General features: G+C 39.7%; 1 protein-coding gene across 4 annotated transcripts in view; it reads left to right on the top strand.

Annotated features, from left to right (window-relative positions):
- The window catches only part of PRKN (parkin RBR E3 ubiquitin protein ligase), a 610,775-nt gene that overhangs the window by 180,165 nt on the left and 406,671 nt on the right, over positions 1 to 23,939 (top strand). For all 4 annotated transcript variants that reach the window (XM_083605872.1, XM_083605873.1, XM_083605874.1 and 1 more), the window contains exon 3: positions 3,199 to 3,436. In XM_083605872.1, coding sequence (XP_083461998.1) covers positions 3,199 to 3,436 — 238 coding nt within the window. The remainder of the gene's footprint in view (positions 1 to 3,198; positions 3,437 to 23,939) is intronic.

The raw sequence follows: 23,939 nt of genomic DNA, 5'->3' as shown, positions 1-23,939 counted from the left end.
TATATGTAAAAACGTATCTTAAACTAAATAATATCCCACCTTTCTTTTCCCAAATGAGGGGCAGGGCAGGGTGTAACCCCCCCCCCCCATTCAGGTTTTTAAATATCTTATGTGTCATTAGACCATAGAACTGATGTAATTACTTGCTTTTTCCAAATGATTTTCTCTCTGTGCACACAGCTTTTGAGAGATGGCAAGGGCTCCATGCTTTAAGTGCTGGGGGCAATAATAATCAGATATTGTGTACTTAATTTTTCTCTCATGCAATGACTTCATTTTTGTCTCAGTCACCTTTAGTGTCTCTGTATTCTGTCCCCCAAAATGGATTTTCCATTAAAACATTTGTGATGTCTTCAGTTTTACATAAAACCCATTTTGTGTATCACAGCTTTCTCTAGTGTTACAGTCTCAACAATGTAGTAGTCGTCATTAATATGTCATTTATTCCTCTTCAAGAAAGTTAGTGTCTAGCACAAATTTTCTGCTATATTAGGTCTGGTGGACCTTCAAATGTTGTTGGATTGCAATTCTCATAATCTCTGATCATTGGCCATGCTTGTTGGAGTTTATGGGAGTTGGAATCCAATAACAGCTGGAATGCCATAGCCCCCCTACTCCTAAAATAGATATTTATTTATTTGTTTTACTTAAATTATTAATAATCCGCCACATAATCCCAGAGGGAGGAATAGCATTAAAATGCAGTAAACCCATAATTAATTTTAATACAACTGGCCATAAAATCAAACAATATGGTAACATCATAGCTACATCAGCCAAGTGTGGGCACAACTTTAACAACATGTTTTAGTCAATAGCAACTTTTTCAACTAGTGTTGAAACTCTGTTGGTGCTGTTGCTAATTGCACCTGGCAGGAGGGTGCATTCCAGAATTGGAATGCCACTAGATTAGCATTGATGTGCTTGTGATGCATCCTGTCCACCATAAACTGTTGTGTAAGCCCCCTTGAAATGAATGGGGTTTAGGAAAGATATTCCTGGGGGATTGTGCCCAGTACCATTGATTTAAGAGTACAGTGGTACCTCTAGATACGCACGCCAATGGTTGCGTATCCTTCAGGATGAGAACGCAGCAAACCCGGAAGTATTTTTCCGGGTTTTGCCACGCGCGCATGCACAGAAGAGGCATCTCCGGTTGCGAATTCCTCGGGATCCGACCAGAGCTCCAGAATGGATCCCGTGCGCAACTGGAGGTACCACTGTAGTTTCAGCATAATCATTAATATGCATTTTGCACTCATGGAGTGAATTTGTGTTAATGAATGTACTTATATTAAACTATTTAACTATAATGTAAAAAAAGGCTATTTAATGTTAACATGGAGTTGAAAGTTAAAGCTTAGTATTAGCATTCTTTGATTAATAAGCCAGTAAAGCCATTGCTCTGACAAGTCTCTGTTGACTGGATTATTACTTCCTTGGGGAAAAGGTTCTTAAATTCAATTTCAAGAATCAAATGCATTTTTTCCACATTTTAGAATTTTATGTAAGAAATCAACATAAATAGCGCCTTTCTAAAAATGATCCAGGGGTGGTGGTTGTCCTCCCATCCCCTGGCCGATTATAAACAAATGCCAGATGTGGGGGTGGGTGGAGGAAAGCAATAGCGCAGAACACATTAAAGTACAAATATTCCTACTCTGTCCCTGCAAATGACCTGGTGCCCAAATATTTGAAAGAGAACATCTTTCAGAATCTGCTAACCCGGTTTTTAAGATCTGCAGGCGATGCTCTTCTAATGGTTCTGGTTGATAGATATTACCTATTATGCAGTGGCCTGGAAGACATCCTTCCCATTGGTGGCACCTCACTTGGACAACTCCCTGCCTCTCAAGGTGTGTTACACATCCTTGATGCAAAGTTTTCATTATATCTTTTATTTTATGGGAATCTCTATTTAAATGTTAATAAGTTTCTTAACTCCCAGAGAGGTGGTCAGCCTTGTCACATTAGTTCATGCGCTGGTTACTTCAATACTGGGTTACTGCAATGTGGTGCTTCCTTTGCTGCAGTTAGTACAGAACGCTGCAGCAAAATTGTTGACAAGGCTTTCCTGGTCAACAAATGGCCGTAGCCATGGAAGTTGGTCAAAGGCACTTCTAGCCACTGAGACTTCCTGAACCTCCAGTGACAGAGCTGGAATCGCAACACCCCCAAATACATTTAAGACATGCATTCCCCTAGGAACTAGAAACTTTTCATGTTGGTAACACACGTCTTAGACATGCATCATTTCGCGACACAGTAAATAAGTTTTACTAGCAAACCAAAAGTTAAATTAACCCTTTTCCAGCCCTGGGAAGAGCATGGGGAGCATTCACGAGACACCTCTACACACTGCAGCCAACACACTAAGGTGTCACAACACAGTTTGGAAAGCTCTGCCATAGGCATTTGAGACTTTGCTGGGTTATTTGTTCCGATTTGTATGCTGCCATATCGTCAATTAATTGTATTTTTTTAAAATAATAATAATATACATTGTGTATTATTGTTTTATGTAGTGTACACTGCTCTGCCTAGGAGCCAGCTCCTAAAGGATGAACTCCCCCCCCCCCCTAAAAAGTTGATGAGCATTGCCATTCAAATGGTGTGTGTGTGCCATGTCTTGTGATTAGTTATGTGGGATGGGGACTTACCTATTTTATTCAAGTTGGCACCCCTGCTGCCCTGAGGACAAAGAACAGTCTATAAATAAAATTAACAACAACAACAACAAATACAATGGTGTGTGTGTGTGTGTGTGTGTGTGTGTGTGTGGTATTTCTCCCACCCACTTTGTTGTTAGTCACCTTGAATTTTTGGAAAGACCAATTATAAATGTTTTGAATAAGTAAATGTGGGTTTCTAAATCTCTTTGCAATCTTTATAAGATTTCAGAGAGCATATAGCTTTTCACAAAATATTGTTCAGAGCTGCTACTGACTGTTCCACTGTTTTCTTGTTAAATGTTTAGAACTGTCTAAGCATTGTGACCCCGTAGTGAACATAAGCAATCCTAATTTTAGCCGTTTGCTTTTTGTCACTTTTTCTTCAGCCCCATTATTATTCATTGAAATTCTACATGAAATAGATAAGGGAATCGCTCTGTATAAAAACCCCACCAAACTGGAGATGGGAAATGCTTCTTTTATTTCAGACTTGAATATTGATGGAGACTTTATTCTTGTTTTTCAGAGCTGTGACCTGCCCCAGCAGAGTATCGTTCATATTGTTCAGAATCCACAGAAAAAGGATGAAGAGGTTGAGACGGAAAGCAAAAATGTCTCTGGCATTCTAACAAGCAATGGAAGAGAAGCTGAAAGCCTCACTCGGGTGGATCTCAACACCAGCCTGCTGCCTTCTCACTCAGCTGGCCTTGCTGTGATTTTAGACACTGTGGATGACGGCATCTCCCCTCTAGCTGGCAATTCTGGTAAGTTGCTGAACCCACACAATCCAAAATACAGAGGGTTTCTTTTAAAGCTGATTGTGCAGTAGGGAAATCACAACTTTTCCCTGTCTTTTTGGTGAACCATATATAAAAACCCCGGAGGCTGAGGCACTGTTTTTGGTGTTCTTTGAGCCCTGTTGCTTATATTCAAGGGATGCATGCTGTGATTATCCTGAGTTTGCTTGACAAGGCTGCTGCCATTTTATAGTTCCCCAAATCCATTTGGGAATCAGCAGCCAGTCATGCTGGTGTGCATGTTTCTTTGTTTAATCCTCACTGTCATAGACAAGAAGCACATTGTGTATTCTGTTTAGTCTGCCAGCCCTCCTGGGAATCTCTATTTAAATGTTAATAAGTTTCTTACCTCCCAGAGAGGTGGTCATTCAGCTCCGAGGCACAATGTCATTCAACACTTGCCATGGATCTAGAGGCATGGAGGGATGATCTTCTTGCTAAAGAGGGATGTTTAGATTTAAGGAGCAAGAAGCACAGCTCTCTCCATCCTTTTGTAGCATTCTACATGATGGAAAGTTTAAGGATCACTAGAGTTTAAGGGCTTTGCGGCCAGCAGTGGAACAGGCTGAGGACCACAGTCATAGTATTATGTTGGTTGAAGCTTTCCTTCTCTAGCTGTCAGGGAACTGGTAATCTGATGCCATATCCTGGTTTTCCAACTCTTTTGGAATAATTTGGAAAGGAGATTTAAGAGTTGTGATGTGGAGAATTAGTTTCCATTCAAGCAGTGCAGTGAAAGAGTTGTTCAACAGTGGAACCAACTCCCACAAGAGGTGATGGAGGTTTTTAAGCAGAGGTTGGATGGCCGTGTCTCATTTATGATCTAGTTGAGTTTCCTGCATTGCAGGGGGTTGGACTAGATGACCCCCGGGTCCCTTCCAACTCTACAACTATATGATTCTATGGTTCTATACATGTTTTGAATATCTAGTGGCACATCCCTTCTGGGACAATACCTGAGGAAGACTCTCAGACTACATGGTTGGGGGAGACTTGAGTGTTTGAACACTCTTCTACAAAAAAGAAAAAGAAAACCCTCAACACCTGCTCCCTGGATTGTATCCAATTTATGTTATACTCAGAGCAGACTCACTGAAATCAGTTGACTTAAGGTAGTCATAACTTCAATGGTTTCATGATTTCAATGGGTCCACTCTGAGTATGACTTAGTTGGCTACAACCCTCTCTAGGTAGAAAGTTAGCATATCTGAGAAAAGGGCTGTAGCATAGCTTTCACTTTGATAAGCTCATTTTCTATGGGCAAGGCTCTTTAAACCACTCAAGCATGCAATAACCTACCATCACCATTAAGTGGTAGATCCAGGAAGGACTATACCATATTTTTCCGTGTATAAGAATTTCCCGCAATTTTTTTAAGTTTAAAAATGGGGGTCGTCTTATACACAGATAGTGCATATGGGGGGATTTATTTATTTGGAGTCCCAAAAAATAGGGGTTGTGTTATACACGGAGGCGTGTTATACACGGAAAAATATAGTAAGTTTTGAACATAAAGTTCAGTGCTTACTTTTCCCCAAATATCACCACCTAATATTTAGAAATAAATGGCAGTATGTCATCATATGGTATTATCATTTCCCTCATCTGAACTATGAATGTGGACTGCATTTACAGGATTACGTCCCCTGTCCTGAAGCAGTGGTTCTGTACTGAACTTGGTAGTGAATTCTGTAGGATCCATTGATTTTGCAAATACACATATAAGAACATAAGAAAAGCCCCACTGGATCAGGCAAAAGACTCATCTAGTCTTCCATCCTATTCTTACAGTGGCCAACCAGATGCCTTTAGGAAGTGCCAAGCTGGACCTGAGTGGAACAGTGCTCCCCTCCCTTGGGATTCTCAGTAACTGGTTTTCGGCGGCATCCTTCCTCCCGAGGGTAGAGCTAGAACATAGCCATTGTGGCTAGTAGCCATTGAGAATCTTATTTTCCATGACTTTGTCTAATCCTCTTTTTAAAGTTGGTGGCCATCGCTACATCTTGTGGGAGCAAATTTCATAGTACTTTCTTTTGTCAGATCTGAATTTTCCACTATTCAACTTCAGTAGATGGCCTCAAGTTCTAGCATTGTGTAAGAGAGGGTAGAACTTCACAACACCATGCATCATTTTATCCATTTCTATCATATCCCCCCTCACGTATTTGCTTTTTTAACAAACCAACACTGATTATTCTAAGTAACTAAATAGCTTTATGTGATTTTAAAAGAACTGTAGAAAAGAAACTGTAGAACTGTAGAAAAGAACTGCAAATCGCAAGAGGGTTCCCAACTTCTACAATTGACTTGATCAACCTCATGCTGCCAACTAATGATGAATGAGTGCAGTTTAGGACTGAATTAGTGCCTCACAATGCTCCACACATCACATTCTGAATGAATAATGTGGCAAGAGGGGTGCCTTGTCATTTCAATCTGATCAGCTCAGGTGGATGTAGTCCACATTTTATATTGTTTCTTTCTTCAGGTGTGTGCACACCTGTATTCAGTATTTGATTTTTTGTTATTATTTGCAGGCTGATGCTTGTGTTGGAATAGCTATCACATCTGCTTAGGTTTCCCACAGTGCATTAGTATTTGGTTCTGCTGTCTGCTACTCATAACTCCCCCAGCCATAACGAATCCCACTTTGACAAACCAAAACTTAGCAAAGAGTCCTGATGGCAGGCTGACAGCACAGCAGATGCAGATGGCCCCTGTCTTTCCAACTACTTCATTTTATGATTCAGCTCAACTATATCTTACTTGTCATGAATAAGACAGCCTAGCTGAGTGACATTTCTGCTTGACTGGTAGTTAATGACAAGGAGTCTCTGGTGGGATGTTTTCTTTTCCTCAGGATATTCCAAGTTTCGCTATGACTAAAGGGAGGCAAAAAACATGGTTTTAATTTAGGGTGTTGATGATGATGTAAGCACAGCCATCTGTACTAGTGATAATTGTGACACATGGTTTCCGTGTTCTTTGAGGTAGTTTATGGAGGAAGATGCAAAACTGACAGGGATAGGACATTTGATTGATTTACCTCCAGAACAGATAACATCTTGTGTTGTTTAATTGTAGGGAGAAATGAGGGACGCTCTCATTTCCAAAGTATCTATATGTAAGGGTGGAGAAAGCTATGCACTCTGATTTTGATTATTTTGAATGATTGTTGGATATTTATACATTTGTTCTTTTGGCATTGTTACTTGTTGCTTTTGTAATGTATGACTGCAGAGTAGATGGCAGATTTAATACTTTGTCTAATAGGCAAAGAACCACCAGATATATTCAATTTGATGTTACTTTATCGGTATACATAAGGGACAGGGAACCCTTGGCCTTGCAGATGCTGTTGGGCACTAGTTCCATCAACTCCAGCCAGCATGGGCAATGTTCATGGAGTTGTAGTCCAATGTTATCTGATAGGGCAGAAGGTGTCTGTCTCTGGAAACCATATACTCAGAGTAGTGTAACGGGCATAGGGTGGTTAGATGAAAAAGAAGATGGTTCTCCTTCCTTGCTTGACAAACCAATCGCTGCATCCAGAACAGAAAGGAGGGCAAGGGCCAGGTAAAGTGCATGGGAGGTATTTTTCTATTTGTTTTGTTTGCTTCACAAAGGGCAGGAGCAAATGGAGACAGCTAGCTGTCCAAGCACAGAGGGAATCCAAGAGCCCCAGAAAGCCAAAAAATGGGGAAGCTTAAGAGGTGTGAGTCTCCCTTGGTTGGAAAAGGAGCAAGCGCAAATAAAGCAAGGTCAAGACTCTAACCCAGGAGTGTAATAAACAATTTTTCTGTAGCCCCTTCCTGAAATGGTAAGAATGAAGGCTCTTTAAAAGGGCTAAAACTAGATCTTTATGTTGTTTAGTTGTGGATTATTAGAGAGCATTTTAAAAAGTGTTCTGTGTTCCACTTTTGCCTGAGGCAAATGAGAAACCCAAGTTTCTGAGTTGCTTGTCACATTTCTAAAACTTATACTGTCAAATTAGTTTCAGGTCAAGTAACAGTATGATGTGCATCCCCTCTTCCCTATCTTAATAAAGGATTAGGCTGAGAACTCGTAGTCCTAAAATAAACTGCTTTTCTATTTCTTTCATCATCTTCTTGAGAACACCATCTAATGTGAGCATTGATCCATCCAAAATGGTCTCCAACATAGCATGCAATATTGATATTGTGGAACATGAACCTGCATAAACACTCAACAAGTGAACCAGCTAAATCTAAGACAAGTACAACGGCAAAGTTATTACTGCTTATGACCCATTTTCAGCCTCCTCCATCAAAAACAAAAACAAACCCCGAATGTCTAATAATTTATCATTTTATATACAAAAACCAAGCCTTTATGTTCAACACAGGTCTTTGTTTGTTTGTTTTGCAACCACACACACGTTGCACAAAGAAATAATGTCCGTATTAGCCCAGTACCAGTCTTGGATGGCTTAATGTTATAATGCATTTTGCAGATAAATCTACTTTTAGTCCATGTTGATCAGTGTGAATCAATAAATGTATGGCAGAAGCGGTATCTTCTTCAATTTGCATACATTAATTAGTTTATCTTTTCAAAGCTTTATCATGTTTTATGGCATAAGGAGGAGCCACAACAAAGCATTTATCATAGGTCAATCTTGTTTCCCCCCCTGCAAGAATAGATAAATATAGGTATCTATTTTATGAATACAGTATCATATACATTTGTTTGTAGTAATGTAATACAGGTTTGGAAATATTAAGTACTCACTTGGTAGGGAACCTATTGCTCTCCAAATACAGTAAAGAGATTAATTAATCCAGTACACAATAGATTCCTGTGGTACCTATGTGTAGCCCTTGGGGAGCCATGTTTCTCTGCAGGGAAGGAATAGAGATCTCTCTCTTATCCTAACAGAGTAACTGAAGGGGACTAAGAAGAAAAAACTGGTCAGGGCGGAGGTGAGAAAGTAGACACTCAGGCAGAATATTCTTTGTGGTGAGGGTATTGCCACTGTGATAGACATTTTCCTTTCCTTGTCATAGCCCATTAAACTTTAAAAGCCCTTCAGTTGTTACTGGTGCTTGGTGGCCTTTAGGACTGCTGAGGTATTGCTCTTCTGTAGTCAAGTGGGATTTGAATTAAAATTGTGGTTCCACACTCACAAAAATATCATGTGCTATGACAAGTCACAGTCCTGCAATGCTCATCCCCACAGCAGTGGCAAAACGTGGGGAGCACATTACTGCCATAAGCGCATAAGTTACCTGTCACTCCTCTTTTCCTTCTCTGTCGAAATTTGGATTCTAAACTCTTCTTTTATTACTCTTCTGTGAGGTACATTAATAGAGCAATACAAATGACTATTATTGTTGTCATTTTTCATTATTACTACTGCAACATGTATTTATGGCACCTTGCATGACACTTGACTCAGAGTGTTCCTGATGTTAATCCAGTTCCTTCTTTGGGTTGAGCAAAGCATCCATAATGAGCATAAACTCAGAGAGTGTTATCTGCTTTAATAGGACAGTTGCTTCAAAGACCAGGAACTGTCATATTCTTAAATTTGTATACCACCCCAAAAGGGCATCAGATGTCAATCAGCCAAAGGCCTGGTTAAAGAGGAACATTTTCGTCTGGTGCCTAAAAGTGTATAATGAAGGCGTCAGCCAAACCTCTCCGGGGAAAGCATTCCACAAAGACTCTCCTCCCTGCAACAGAGGGGAGTGGTTGTGGCCGGGAGCCGGACTCTGCCTCAAGCAGGGGGCATTTGCCCCCTGCCTCCCACTCACTTGGCTGGCGCCCACGCCCTCGGCCAGGCACCCAACCAGGTGCCTTCAAGGGGGCGTGTACAGCAGTCTAAATTGCTGCGGTGCCAGCCTCCAGCCCTCACTTTTCGTCGTCCCGTCACGAGTCATCAGCTAGGAGTCATCACAGTCATCACAGGGAAGAGCCACAAGGTTTGGAGTTGGGGGGGGGGTCTGTGTGTGTGGAGGCTGCCTGGTTCCTGGCTTGCCTTTTAACTTTAGGAGGCTTGCGTGCGCTCATTGCTTTACTGCTTTTAAAAACCCAGGCATCCAGGTTTGCCTTGCTGTGTCCTCTTTTCCGTGTAAAAACCTGCATTTAACCTTCTATTTCCCCCCACTCCTGGTGCTTGATTTGTTTGTGTGGTCTAAGTGCGAATTACCTTTCTTAAGCTGCAGCTTGTTCCCTTGCCCAGCACGTGCCCCCCGCGAGGTCTGAGTGTGAGTGTGGCTCCGTCTTTCTTTCTCCCTAGTCTCCTCGCTTTCCTTCCCCTGCCTCTGCCTTGGTGGCTGTGCGTTTTATTTTAATTTTTGGCCAGGGTGCTTGTACGTTTCCCCCTCCATTGCCCTTGCCTGTCCGATTGCGTGGCTGGTCTGGGTGACTGAGTGGGTTTGCCTTACATTTTAATTTGTTGGCCAGGGTGCTTGTGCGTTTTCCCCCTCCAAACCCATTGCACAAACTCAAGTTATTTCCTCTTGCCTTGGTAACGATGTACAAGATTATATATTTCAGGGAAAATCACATTTGTTTAAATGCACTACACAGTGCTATCTTTGGATGGAATGTTTCTTTCTGACCCTCTTAAGTAGTCTGTTTGCACTGCAAGGAAATGTATTTGATTACCTTTTGTGTGTATATCTGGGCAATGTGCCACAAGGACATATCACACTCTTTAATTTGGTGTTGTTTGAAGCAAGGCTTTCTAAATAACATTCACTTTTAATTAAGTCATTACTTCTATTATCATCAAGGAACAACTGACTATGGGTGCACTTACCAAAGCCCATGTCTAATGCTAAACATACAAACTAAAACACACCTTACTTTTCTGTAGTTAGGATAGCAAAAACTATGTTTCCCCCCCAAAAAAGGTTTGAAAGTTGGCTACATACACGGTATCTCCTGCTGGCCTTAGTGATGATTAGTATGTCAGTCTTCCTCACTGACATAATTCTAAATATAAAAATTTGTATCTCCCCCTTGACCTTCTAAAAACAGCAGAAAGTGCTTTTCTAAGACATTAACATAATGGAACCTTTTCAGTAAAATGATAAATTGAGCCCATTTCAGCAAACAGAATGCATACTTGGTAATTTATTGCAGTCTTTGCCAATGCTGGGAACCTCATTCATATCATATGCTTTTAGTTCTAATGAGTATGGTGCCATTTCCCTACTTGCTTCACTTCTTTCATATTTGCCAAGGTGAGTAGCATTCTTTTGAGTGGAACCTGAGATGCTTTGGGGAATTCATTGCATCATGGCAACCCACCAAACATCTCTGGTCATTTTAAGCAATGTTTGTTTTCATTGGAATTTCTTGTTTCTTCCATAAGAATGTTTGCAGTGAGAGAGTTTATGGAAGAAGGGCACAGCTATATTTTCATTCATATGTGAGAGTGAGAGTTCATAGGGGTTTGTTGTTTTTAATTCCCCTGCACAACTTCAGTTAGTTGTGTGAGCAGACCACAGTAGAAATTGTACTAGATGATAAATGTAATCATGGTGAGGGAAATAAAGTCAGATTAGTGACAACGGTTCCGAGTGACTAACTCTTCTGTTTGTTCTTATTTTCTGCCGCTTGAAATTATGGGCCCTGGGAGCCCACAGTGTATCTAATTAATAACCTAAAAAAATAGTTAAGCCTCAAAGGAGGTGGGAGAAAACTATTGTATACATTATCCACAGAGAGACCATAGTTGATGCTGATAACTGTTCATTGCAAGACCTCAAAATTGCTTAACCAGTTTGCACCCATAAATTTTCATGCAAACTCAGGGTCTGTAGCAAAAAATGTATGATATGTTTTAATAAAAGTTGCTCACTGACTTTAGAATGCACAGCCAAAGTTTCTCCTGCTCTCCTTATCACTCAGGGGGTTGGCTCAAGATGGCTGAAAAGCTGTGTGGCATCAGAGCATCTAAGCCAATGAAAGCCAGAGTTTAGAACACAGTTGTTAGTTGGTGGTGGATTGTAACTACTGTGGCTTGTGAATAAGCTACCTCCCTGTTTAAGGGAAAGCCATGAATTTGTACTCTTGGGAGAAAAAAATATTTGCATAAAATCATTGTTGATATTGCTGTAAAATAAATAAATAAAATTAATTAATCTGTGAACACCTTTGTGCTAATCTACATTGGGGATCATGAATTTATATAGATTTTTTTAAATAAAAAAGCAGAAAACCAATTATAAGGTGTAAACAGAAACAGATGTTTAGTTTGAGAGTCAATTTGCATTAGGTTAGTTATCATTTGCCTAAATTTCCCACTCTTTCAGGAGAGGCTGGGGCAAAAGAGTGGAGTTGTGCTGTTGCCCTCCAGTCATTGTCCCTTACTGGGGTGGTGCAAGATCAAGGCAGGGCTGCAGCAAGCCAGAGCCATGTAAGCACACTGGCAGAGCTAATATGGTGTTCCTGCTGGTGCACTTGCACTTGCACTGCCCCAACCTCACTCTCACCCTGTCCCATCTCAGTAAGTGGCACAGCACTGTGATGCTTTCTTTCTTTCTTTCTTTCTTTCTTTCTTTCTTTCTTTCTTTCTTTCTTTCTTCTTTCTTCTTTCTCATAGCAAAAGTTTAGAAATCAGTATATTTTCTTCTACTGCTTATACAGCCAACCAGTACCACCCATAAACAACTCCTCAGTCATGCCAGTGACTCAGCCACTCAGCTAGGTATTTGGTGCAATAACACACATTAAAAGGGAAATATTTTTGTCAGGAGAGGTAATTTTGAAATGTCAGAGAAAGTACTGACTACAAGAGCAATTACTCTAGTAAGCACCATGTCAACACTCAAGCCCTGACTCATTTAGAGCCAGACAGTATCTAAATGGTATAGTAATGGTCTGTTTCCCAATTTTTGTTCTATCCATAATTGCAACAGAGTGTCTACACAGATTCCATTATGTTTTGTCCATACTGTGGGAATGCCTGCCTTCTTCTCACCCCTTGTGGTTGGTTAACCAGTTCTAGAAGTTTGTTTTCTCCTTCTAATGTGGAAAGGTAAAGGTGTGTACGCAGTGACTTTCCCTTTGGCTGTGTGTTCCCTGCATTCAAAAAAGAAAACTGAGTCTGTCAAGTGCAGAGCTACCCCTCCCACCTACCTTAGCTTTCACAGGGGAGCAAATGTTTGATGCTCAACAATACACCTGCCCCCGTGATGCTCCATTCCCCAATGGACTGAACAAGATCTCTAAAGCAGGCTGCCTCTTTCAGCTGTTTTTCTTCAACCAAGCACAGTATTTCTCTGTGCTTGTGGTGTGGTGTAGCCAGTGTGGTGTAGTAGTTAAGAGCGGTAGTCTCGTAATCTGGGGAACCGGGTTCGCGTCTCCGCTCCTCCACATGCAGCTGCTGGGTGACCTTGGGCCAGTCACACTTCTTTGAAGTCTCTCAGCCCCACTCACCTCACAGAGTGTTTGTTGTGGGGGAGGAAGGGAAAGGAGATGGTTAGCCACTTTGAGAATCCTTAAGGGGAGTGAAAGGCGGAATATCAAATCCAAACTCTTCTTCTTCTTCTTCTCTAACACACACCCAGTACCACGCAAACATTAAGACACTGCAACCAGGATTCCCTTTGCAGCCAACAGTCAAGAGAAACTCTCTGATTAGGGGACCAATCAGATATTGGTGGAACGAGGAAGTAATGAATCAAATGGAAATCATGAGGAGGAAAAGGGGAGATGCTAAGAACTGTCTACACTTGTGACGATTAAGATGCTGCTTTACTCTCTTTTTCTTTAAGGCTGGGTTTTTTTGTGGTAGGGAATAATAGAACAATTGCTGGGAAAACTTGTGAAGATTACAGTTAGATGGCAGTGATGTGTGGAGCCATCACAAAAAGTGAGTGAACAAGCAGCTCTTGTAGCAGATTGTATTCCTTGTGGCAAGCAAGGTGGGATTCCACATTGCCTGTGGCAAATTGCTCAGACTGAAAAGGAGGTCTGCCCCTTTCTAATAGTATATATTAAAGAAAGTCATGCTGTGATAACAAGGAATATCACAAAGGTGTGACAAAACAGTTTTAATAACTTAAAAATGTAAGCGTGAACACATTAACTTTTTTTGTACTAACTCAATGATGTCTCCCTTGTCTTTAATCTTCAAACGATGGTTCTAGCCTATTTTTCCTGTGAGGCATTGCAAAGGCAGATTTCACATGCATATTCATGGCACAATACAGTCTCCCTGTGCACCTCTGTTCTCTTTCAGCGGTGTAATGCAAGGGTTGGAAGGGGAGGGTGCCATTTCCAAGAAGTAGGCAATCTCTTGGTTTTCTCAGATACAGTGTAAAGTATGTGTACTGCTTTGAATTAGTGACACAGTCTTGCAAAATGAAATAACACACTAATGCCTGCATCTGAAATAGCTGCTGTGCATGAACAGCTGCTGAGTAGGTGTGATGATTTGTTGTACTGCATATATACTGTTGATGCATTTCTTCAAAAAATAGGTTTATTGAAGCTAATGGGTCTTTCCCAAGACTGTTATTCACAATACAATACAGAAGCATTTCCCTCTTAATGTGTTTTTTTGCTTAATTCTCTCTATGTTAATTCCCCCCCCCCCCTTTCAGAATGATACTAATGTGAATTTCTTTTTTAAAGATAGCAGAGTTTCTTCTATTAGAGTTAGTTGTCCCATTACAAAGATTTGTGGACTGCCATTTTCAAAGAGGAATCTCAGGTTGTTGTCATGGCAAAAGGGTCTTTCTAACTCAATATCACAGTTATAAATAAATAAATAAATACATACATACATACATACATACATACATACATACATACTCCATTTGGTAGTAGCTTTCAGTAGTATAATTGCATTTGTCTGTCTGTTTAGCCAACATTGTGATTTTGCATTGCAACAAAGTAAGACAACATTGACATACTGTGAAGATGTACCATGACAAATTGCCATGACATAGATATAGACATAATAATTTCTGTCTTGCTGGACATCTATTAAAGTGTCAGTCTAAATAAATGAAAGAGATATTGATGGCTATAAGAGGGATTTTTATAGAACAAGCAGATCTTTTTTTAAAAAAAGCAACGACAAAACTGTGTCTCTCTTATCGATACAGCATGGTCTTTCTTTCTTTCTTTCTTTCTTTCTTTCTTTCTTTCTTTCTTTCTTTCTTTCTTTCTATATTATAGTACAAAATGTGACATCCAAATGAATTATAGTTAAATCTCTCTTGGTCCATTTTTCTGAGTCTCATTATTTTCTTGAAAAGTAAATCATCTTTAAAAGCCGCTCATTTAAGAGAGGTTCTGTGTTAACAGGGCACCCTGGATGGAAAGAAATGCTGCAGATCAGTGTAAAATGCCTGTTATTGTCTAGACTTACGCTAACATAGAAGGTAATGAAATGTTTTTGCCTAGCTGAGGAAATTCTGTAGTTCTCTGATGGGGAGCCCTCTTATCAATGGTCATTTCCCCCCTTGCCCACATAATGATGTGATCTCACTGGGAAAGGCTCAAATTACTTCAGTGTGGCCATGTATGCCTCAGGTGCACGATCAATATAACCAGTTCATGTGATTGCAGTGCAACTAGGTGCAAAATTAATTTAGGTAAAAATAGCTTTTCTTTGAAGAACAGCTGCTCTTTGGTACTGGTACTGGTGGGAGTGGGTGATGTCAGAGAGGGCAAGGGGGGGCAAGTGTCCCTCTCCTCAGACAAGGAGCTTACCCCCACCCCCTGCCACTGAATTCCTGTTAATACTTCAAGGAAAGGCACAGTTCACATATACAAGTGCATTCATATATTATCATTTTTCAAGAGGCCAGTGGCAATCTATGGAGGGGAATGGGAAAGCATCTGATATGCAGGAGAGAGAAGTAATTGAGGAGGCATGGAACCCCGTTGTTGTTTTCTTTTTCTTTTTTTTATAAATTTTTATTGGTTTTTCAACACATATTAAAAGACAATACAACACAATACATAAACAAACAAACATATAAACACGTATAATTTCTTAACCGTTTTTTTCCTTAAACCTTCTTTCAGCGACTTCCCCATACCTCCCCTTTCTGCATCCCTGTTTTAAATCTTTCCAGCAACCCCTAATTTCAGTTACTTGTAGCACTTTCTTTAAATCCTTTTTCTCATATCCAATTGTTTGTCACTGCAATTCTATTTTGCATTACCCAAGACATTTTAACACTCATTAATTTTACAACAGTTCTTAAGATAAACTTTAAATTTCTTCCAATCTTCTTCCACCGTCTCTTTCCCTTGGTCACGGATTCTGCCAGTCATCTCAGCCAGTCCCATGTAGTCTATCACCTTTGTCTGCCATTCTTCCAATGTGGGTAGCTCTTGTGTCTTCCAATACTTTGCTAAGAGTACTCTTGCTGCTGTTGTAGCATACATAAAGAACGTCCTATCTTTCCTTGACACCAATTGGCCTACCATGCCCAGGAGGAAGGCCTCTGGTTTCTTCACGAAAGTGCATTTAAGCACCTTTTTCATTTCATTATAAATCATTTCCCAGAAGACCTTGATCCTTGGGCACGTCCAGGAACCCCGTTGTTGTTTTCTTGCGCACCTCTTGGTGTCCACCAGGCTGGGAATGGTTGCTATTTTATTATGCAATCACAGCTCCTCCTCCAATCACCCCGCTGAAAGGGTGGGATGCAGTCTCCGTTGTCATATAGTGTAATCATCCTATATTTAATGCTGTACTGTTTTTAACATTTGATTGGGAGCCGCCCAGAGTGGCTGGGGAAACTCAGCCAGATGGGTGGGGTATAAATAATAAATTATTATTATTACTCAAAATTATGAAAGTGTGCATAGAATTGTAGCCTTCGCTACCATGATGAATGTTATCTGGAGTGAGACATAGTCAAATCCTATATGTAAGCAAGAAAACTTACAGTTGATTTTTGTTTGTATTTGTCTTAGTGGAGTGTGGCTGGGGACACACACATTGTGGCCGGAGGTGGGGGGGGCAGCATTTGGAAATCTTCAGGACATGTGTACTGCCTTGCAAACAGTCCAATCAGCACTCCAAATGCACCCCCTCCCCGCCTCCAGCCACAATGTGTGTCCCAACCAATTCCCTCCTCTGTGATCTGGAGGCCCCAAGTACCACTTTTCTTGACTAGTTCTAGTGAAATCTCCCCAGGTCCCTGTCTAATGGCTTCTCCAACTGCTGTTGTTTGTACAAACAACACAGTCCCTTTGCTGTTTTCTGTTCCCTGCCAACTTTCCTCCCACTTCAGGTGTGAGTGAGAAGTCATGTGTCATGCATATACTCCATAAAATATTTTGGAGAAGATTTTCCTGTCTAGTGTTGCCCTTTAGGGTCATGTACATGAGTGTGTTGCAGCTGAATTACAGGATTTTTCTCATGCGCTTCTCTGACATGCATGTGTGAGCGCAATTGTTTTGAAAAAGTGATTCAAATGAAATTAAATGAACAAGAAAAGACTCATCTATTCCTATGCCATATTTCCATACACATTCCTAACAGTTGATGGACATCTTGCTATCTACTAATAACATCAAAGGACAAAGAAGCCAAATGCTCAGTTTGTCTCTTGGTGTTGCCCTATAAATACATCTATATCTAGCTATGTCTAGTGTGCAACTCAAATATATTGATATGCAGATGTCCTTCTGTATGACAGTTGCCATGAATAGTTAATGCTGTCAGTTACGGCTTATTAAGAGTTTATAATACCATTCATAACATACTAACTAATTTATAAGCATGTCTGTGGCTTTTATGTTCTATCAAGTATTTATCACTGACCCTTACGAGGAAGTGTTACAGATTTTTCTGAATAATTTATATGTTTAATATAAAATTTAATGCTCCAGATTTCTGCCATAGCTGCATTAGACTTATGGCATTTATTTTCTTCCCCATATGAGTTATTCAGGGTAAGGAATATTTAAAACTCACTTAGATTGGTTTTGATCGTTCTCCCCCTTCCAATAATTTGCTGGGTGGTTTGCCACAATTTGATTCCCTTTAAAGTTCCTTCCCCTTTTAGGACATCTGCATAATTTTTCTTGTACAATATTCATTAATGATGTGTTAATACATACAAGGTTAGATTTAAGCCAACTATATGGTCCTATGCTGATGTAAGTCACTCCTCAAACCACTTATTCCCACCCCTGCCATTCAAGAGGCATAAACCTGTTGCTGAAGGAAAAGCTGTTGTATTCCATTTGTGTACCACTTCTTAATGAAAAGTGCTTCGTAGACAGTGTTAAATCAAGTTAAATTGTCATGTTATAACAATGCAAAATAACACTATAGCCATTAACACTATATAATCAATTCATCTGGCAAGTATTTACAAGCAATCCAATAAACCTTCTCAAAATACTTCTACGTTGAGCAAAGGATATCAGAAAAACGATTTCATTTAGCTGCTCTAAGGGCCATTTAGAAGGTGGAAAATCTCACTTCCTTGGACAGCGAGTTCCATAAGGGATGGGGTGGGTGGGGCCTATCACCAAGAAGACTCTAGGTCTTATAGTCACCCGCCGTATTTCAGGCAGTTGAATCACATGTGGAAATACACCACTTTACTTTCAGGACCTCTCTTACACTGTGAAAGTGGAACAGCATTGTTGGTCTAGTACTTAGGATAATTTTTAAATTTTTTTGTGGAGGCTTCTCTGTTTCCTTAACTGTTATTGGCAGCTCTGTGGCCCACCACTCTTTTTTTTTTTTTTTTACGAAGTTTCTGTTTGTATGAAGCTACATGAAGTTGCCCCTGCCCAATTGCGGGCTGCTGTATTTACCCACTCTCACCCAAATAATGCCTCTGAAATGACAGTACATCCTGACACAGCATAATTCATTTCTAGACATGGGATGAATACCTGGACATTGGCAATTTCTTCTCCAGTTTCCATCAGAATTCTCCTGAATCCTTACCGGGGGCCAAAATTAAAGGGAAATTAAAGGGGGGAAAATCATTATTTAACTATGTGTGCATGTAGCCTATGCAATGGTACCTCAGGTTACATATGCTTCAGGTTACATACGCTTCAGGTTACAGACTCCGCTAACCCAAAAATAGTGCTTCAGGTTAAGAACTTTGCTTCAGGATGAGAACAGAAATCGTGCAGCAGCAGCACAGCAGCAGCAGGAGGGCCCATTGGCTAAAGTGGTGCTTCAGGTTAAGAACGGACCTCCGGAACGAATTAAGTACTTAACCTGAGGTACCACTGTACACTAATACCAATTTGACATCTTTCTGTTTTTGCCGGTTTGTCACCAAAACTACAGTGCATGCACAAGAGAAATATATCAACAAACTTGGGATTATCCTAAAATATGTACTACTACAAAAAAAGTCCCAGGCTACTGCAAGGGGTTGAACTAGATGACCCTTGCGGTCCCTTCCAATTCTGTGAGTCTATGATTCATGCTGTATGCATGCCTGCACCGAACATAATTGTGTATACTCTCTGGTACATTGCAATGTAATCTGCAGTGTTTGGTGTAAGGATGATATGAAGGGCTATACTGCCCTTGATCCTTTTTGACATCTTTAATTAAAGGCAGTGAAGAAACAAATTTAAATGTAGTCTGTATTAAAGTTAAATTATTCTAAAAAGGCAGCTAAGAGACCATTTTTCAGGCACTGGTCTTGGAAGTTAATTGGGTCTTACCAGCACAACCTTGGTCAGTCCTGGGACTGATTTATCCAGGTATGGAAAAAACAAGTTACTTGTCCTATCATACCCCAAGGAAACATGTGCTTGATTTATTCCAAGTGAGGAATATAATCTTTGCTTTAAAATAAGCATCTAGAGTTACTGAGATACTGAATATTTATAAAAACAGAAGTTCCATTTTTTAAAATCCTTATATTCTATTGTTTGATTACAGCGAAAAAATGTAAGAACAGCACTCTTCACAAGAGGAATGAACGTGCAGCTGCTTCAAAGGCTTTAGTTAGCTGTTTCAAAGTGTGTGTGTGCATGTGCGTGCATTCCTAGATAATACAGGCTCATTTTTTTCCTTGTCTTTCCCCACCAGGTACACATTTACCGGTATGTGTTTATTACCATGTTTAGCAAAGTGTATTTAAACAGAATATCAAGGACAACCTCTTTATTGTAGTCAAAATAATTGAGCAAGGAAATGTGTTAGAAGGGACCACAAGGGTCATCTAGTTCAACCCCTTGCAATGCAGGAATCTCAGCTAAAGCTTCCATGACAGATGGCCACCCAACCTCTGTTTAAAAACCTCCAAGGAAAGAGAGTCCATCACCTCTCATGGGAGTCTGTTCCACTGCATAACAGCTCTTGCTGTCAGAAAGTTTTTCCGAATGTTTAGTCGGAATCTCCTTTCTTGCAACTTGAAGCCATTAGTTTGTTGTTGTTTTTTTAAGATATTTATTAGAGTTTACAAAAAACAAAGTGTTACAGAATAAAAGAAAACCAAGAAAACAAAGAATTCAAAAATACATAAAGAAGAAAAAAAAAAGGAAAATACAAAAAACAAATCCAATTTTTGGTATTTCAAAGCTCATTTGCTTATTTCCTTGACCTCCTCACACCTCCCCTTTTTGCATTCCCATTTACATAATCAATTCAGCAAATCCTTACCCTCTTTCATTTATCTTGACTCTATATCTTAACATATTATGACTCTATCTTTTCATCCATTTAACAATTCATTTTTGCATATTCTTATTAACTTTTGTTGCTGAATACCACTTATTGCTAATCCGAACATAATTTTAACATTCATTAATTTTACAATATTTCTGAAGGTAGTCTTTAAATTTCTTCCAGTCTTCCTCCACCACCTCTTCTCCCAAGTCTCGGATTCTGCCAGTCATTTCCGCCAATTCCATATAGTCCATCATTCTCATCTGCCACTCTTCCAGGGTGGGTAGATCTTGTGTCTTCCAATACTTCGCAATAAGTATTCTTGCTGCTGTTGTTGCATACATAAAGAAAGTTCTGTCCTTCTTTGGCACCAATTGGCCGACAATGCCCAGAAGGAAGGCCTCTGGTTTCTTCAGGAAGGTATATTTAAATACCTTTTTCATTTCATTATAGATCATTTCCCAGAAAGCCTTAATTCTTGGGCACGTCCACCAAAGGTGAAAGAATGTACCTTCAGTTTCTTTACATTTCCAACATTTATTATCAGGCAAATGATATATTTTTGCAAGCTTGACTGGGGTCATGTACCACCTGTATATCATTTTCATAATATTCTCTCTTAAGGCATTACATGCCGTAAATTTCATACCTGTGGTCCACAACTGTTCCCAGTCAGCAAACAATGTTATGACCGATATCCTGTGCCCATTTAATCATAGCAGATTTAACCGTTTCATCCTGCGTATTGAAGCCATTAGTTTGAGTCCTACCCTCCAGAGCAGGAGAAAACAAGCATGTTCACTCTCCATGTGACAGCCCTTAAGATATGTGAAAATGGCTATCGTATCTCACCTCAGTCCTCTGTTCCAGGGTTAACATACCCAGCTCCTTCAAGCACTCCTCATAAGGCTTAGTTTTCAGACCCTTGATCATCTGGGTTGCCCTCTGCAAACGTTCCAGCTTGTCAACATCCATCTTAAATTGTGGTGCCCAGAATTGGACACAGTATTCCAAATGTGGTCCGACTAAAGCAGAATAAAGTGGTACTATTACTTCCCTTGATCTGGACACTATTCGTCTGTTGATACAGCCTAGAGTAGTGTTAGCTCTTTTTTTTGCTGCTGCATCACACTGTTGACTCATGTTAAGCTTGTGGTCCACCATGACCCCTAGATCCTTTTCACAGGTACTGCTAATAAGCCATATGTCCACCATCCTATATATGTGCATCTGGTTCTTCCTGCCTAAGTTCAGAACCTTACATTTGTTCCTATTGAAATTCACTTTGTTAGCTTGTGCCCAGTTCTCCAGTCAGTTAAGGTCATTTTGAATTCTGATTCTGTCTTCTGTGGCACTAGCTACCCCTCCCAATTTGGTGTCATCTGCAAATTTGATGAGCATCCCCTCAACTCCTCCATCCCAGTCATTTATAAAGATGTTGAACAACAACGGGCCCTGGACAGAACCCTGCAGCACCCCACTTGTCACATTTTTCCAGGATGACAAGGAAACATTAAAGAGTACTCTTTGAGTTTGGTCAGTCAACCAGCTACAAATCCACCTAACAGTTACCTCGTTCAACCCACATTTTACCAGCTTCCTTGCAAGAATATCATGGGTAGTGATGTTAAACTCTTGCGAATAATCTTTTGGAGACTATTCTTGAGAATATTCTCGATTAATAGGAATATTAGAGAATTTTCATTTAAAATAGGAGTATAAATTTTAATGCATTGAAAATGATATAATTTTAATGGTCATGACTGGACCTAATGGTCAGAGGTCCCTTTTCCTTTACCTTTAAACTTGTTCAGATGGCAATTGAAAACTGTATAGATGCTTTTATTCAATGGGGCAATGCAGTGAATTTTTTACACCAAACATGAAATTGAAAATTCAATGTGAATCACTCACATTAATCACTAAGCCTGCCACTAACCGTATATTTACCATCAATTTTGAATTCTAATTATGTTGTATATGTATGAAAAGTAGCTTTTAAAGTAAAAGAAATGTTAAAAAACCCTCAGGTCCACTACATGAGTACATTCTTTAATAAGCCTATCTACATGGTACAGTATTTTCAGTGCAGCACTAATAGAATCAATATAATCAATATAAAGTTTAAGATAAATGCTATTATTTCCGGAAAATAAAACACAAATAATCTGTAATGACAAGTTACATAACATCAGAAATGCAAATTACTGTCTGCTTAGACAAGTAAGGCAACACACAACATATTTAAATTATAACTGATAAATTGTCACAAGAAAGAAATTTATTTTAAAAAAAATAGGCTTTAAGTAACAAGTCTCAAAATTATAAATTTATATTGACTCCTCAAACATCTTGAGAGGATAATTCACCAGCTTCGCCTCCACTGGTAACAGAGTTTTCAGTTCCACACTGATCATCTGGGAGATCATAGAACGAAGTTGATGGTTGTATAAAATTCAGTGAGCTTGTTAGAAGCTGTGTTTTCTTCTCTTCTAGGAGTCATGAGCTACATATGTAGGCTTTTCTGCTCTGTCTACAGTAAGCCTATTCCTTTTTGCTGAATGAATAACTCCATAAGTACTGAAGCTGAGTTCTGTTGCAGCTGTTGTTGGTGGCATATTTAAAATGTCCACAGCCACTCTGCTAAGCTTTGAACCAAAGCATGTTCCCTTCCACTGCATCCACTTTTTCAACAGACTTCAATACATATGACTTGCTTAAAAAATCTTCCTTAGCACGATATGCTGCCAGCTCTGCCAAAATATCTTGTGTATCATTTGGTGCACCTGCTGATATTTTGAGATCAATGAACTCGGTACCTTGAATTTGTTCATCTCGTGATAAATGAATGCCATTATACTTGGGATCAAGTTTATTTGCAGCAAAGTGAATTATGCTGTTACACATAATTGTATAGACCCAGGTACTTTAAGTGTATAAAGCATTAAAACTACTTTCTGTAAAAAAAAAAATCACACTGTATGGCCAAGGGTTTGTTGTTGTTTAGTCGTTTAGTCGTGTCCGACTCTTCGTGACCCCATGGACCAGAGCACGTCAGGCACTATGGCCAAGGGTATAGAATTGCTAAGAATACGGTCACACCAAAATAGGGGGGAAAGCTATTACATATAGTTGAAATACATGGATTTCCTCCTTAATTGGAAGAAACCTCTGGCTGGTGAGACCCCCAAAATAAATAAATAGTAACTAGGAATCATGTTTGAATTTTATAGGTGGTAGTTGATTACCCTAATTCCAGAAGGTAAGCTTTTTTGTGGAGGCATCTGAAAAGACAGAAGGTGGTATGCTGGCCTGTGAATACATTCTAAGTGTGATGAATGAATGCAAATAGTTCTATATTCATGCCAGAGGTGCACTAATATGCTCAAAGTAAATTGCTAAAATTAATGAAATAACATTTTCTTTTGCCTGAATTTGACATGCTGACATCTGCTAGGTGCGTTATATAGACAGATATATGACTTTGGCTTCATGTCAACATTTCCTTTCTGGATGAGGCAAGCAATATGATTAATAAGATACCAGCAGATACTTGTCTTGTGCTGCTATGTTTATTCCACGCTAGATCGTATGCCCTTACTCTTACCATAAGTACACTTTCTTTTGTTTATGCACACACTTGTTGTGTTGATTTTTACAGATAAAAGCATGACCTGGTGATGCTAAGATACAGTAGTTAAACAAAGTTGCATTTGACAAGTTTGAGCTGCTCAAAGTTTTTTTTAGTAATGCAACAGAACCTGAAATAAGCTGACCAGGATCACTTTTGGTATTTAGTTGTGACTTGTCCTGAGGCGTTAGAGTGAAGGGTGTGTTAATAGTAGTAGTAATAGTAGTAGTAGCAGT

This window comes from Podarcis filfolensis (genome assembly GCF_964270895.1).
Source record: "Podarcis filfolensis genome assembly, chromosome: 3".
In the NCBI taxonomy this organism is placed as follows: domain Eukaryota; kingdom Metazoa; phylum Chordata; class Lepidosauria; order Squamata; family Lacertidae; genus Podarcis; species Podarcis filfolensis.
The sequence above is the reverse complement of the archived record's forward strand: the minus strand, read 5'-3'. Positions and strand labels throughout refer to the sequence as shown.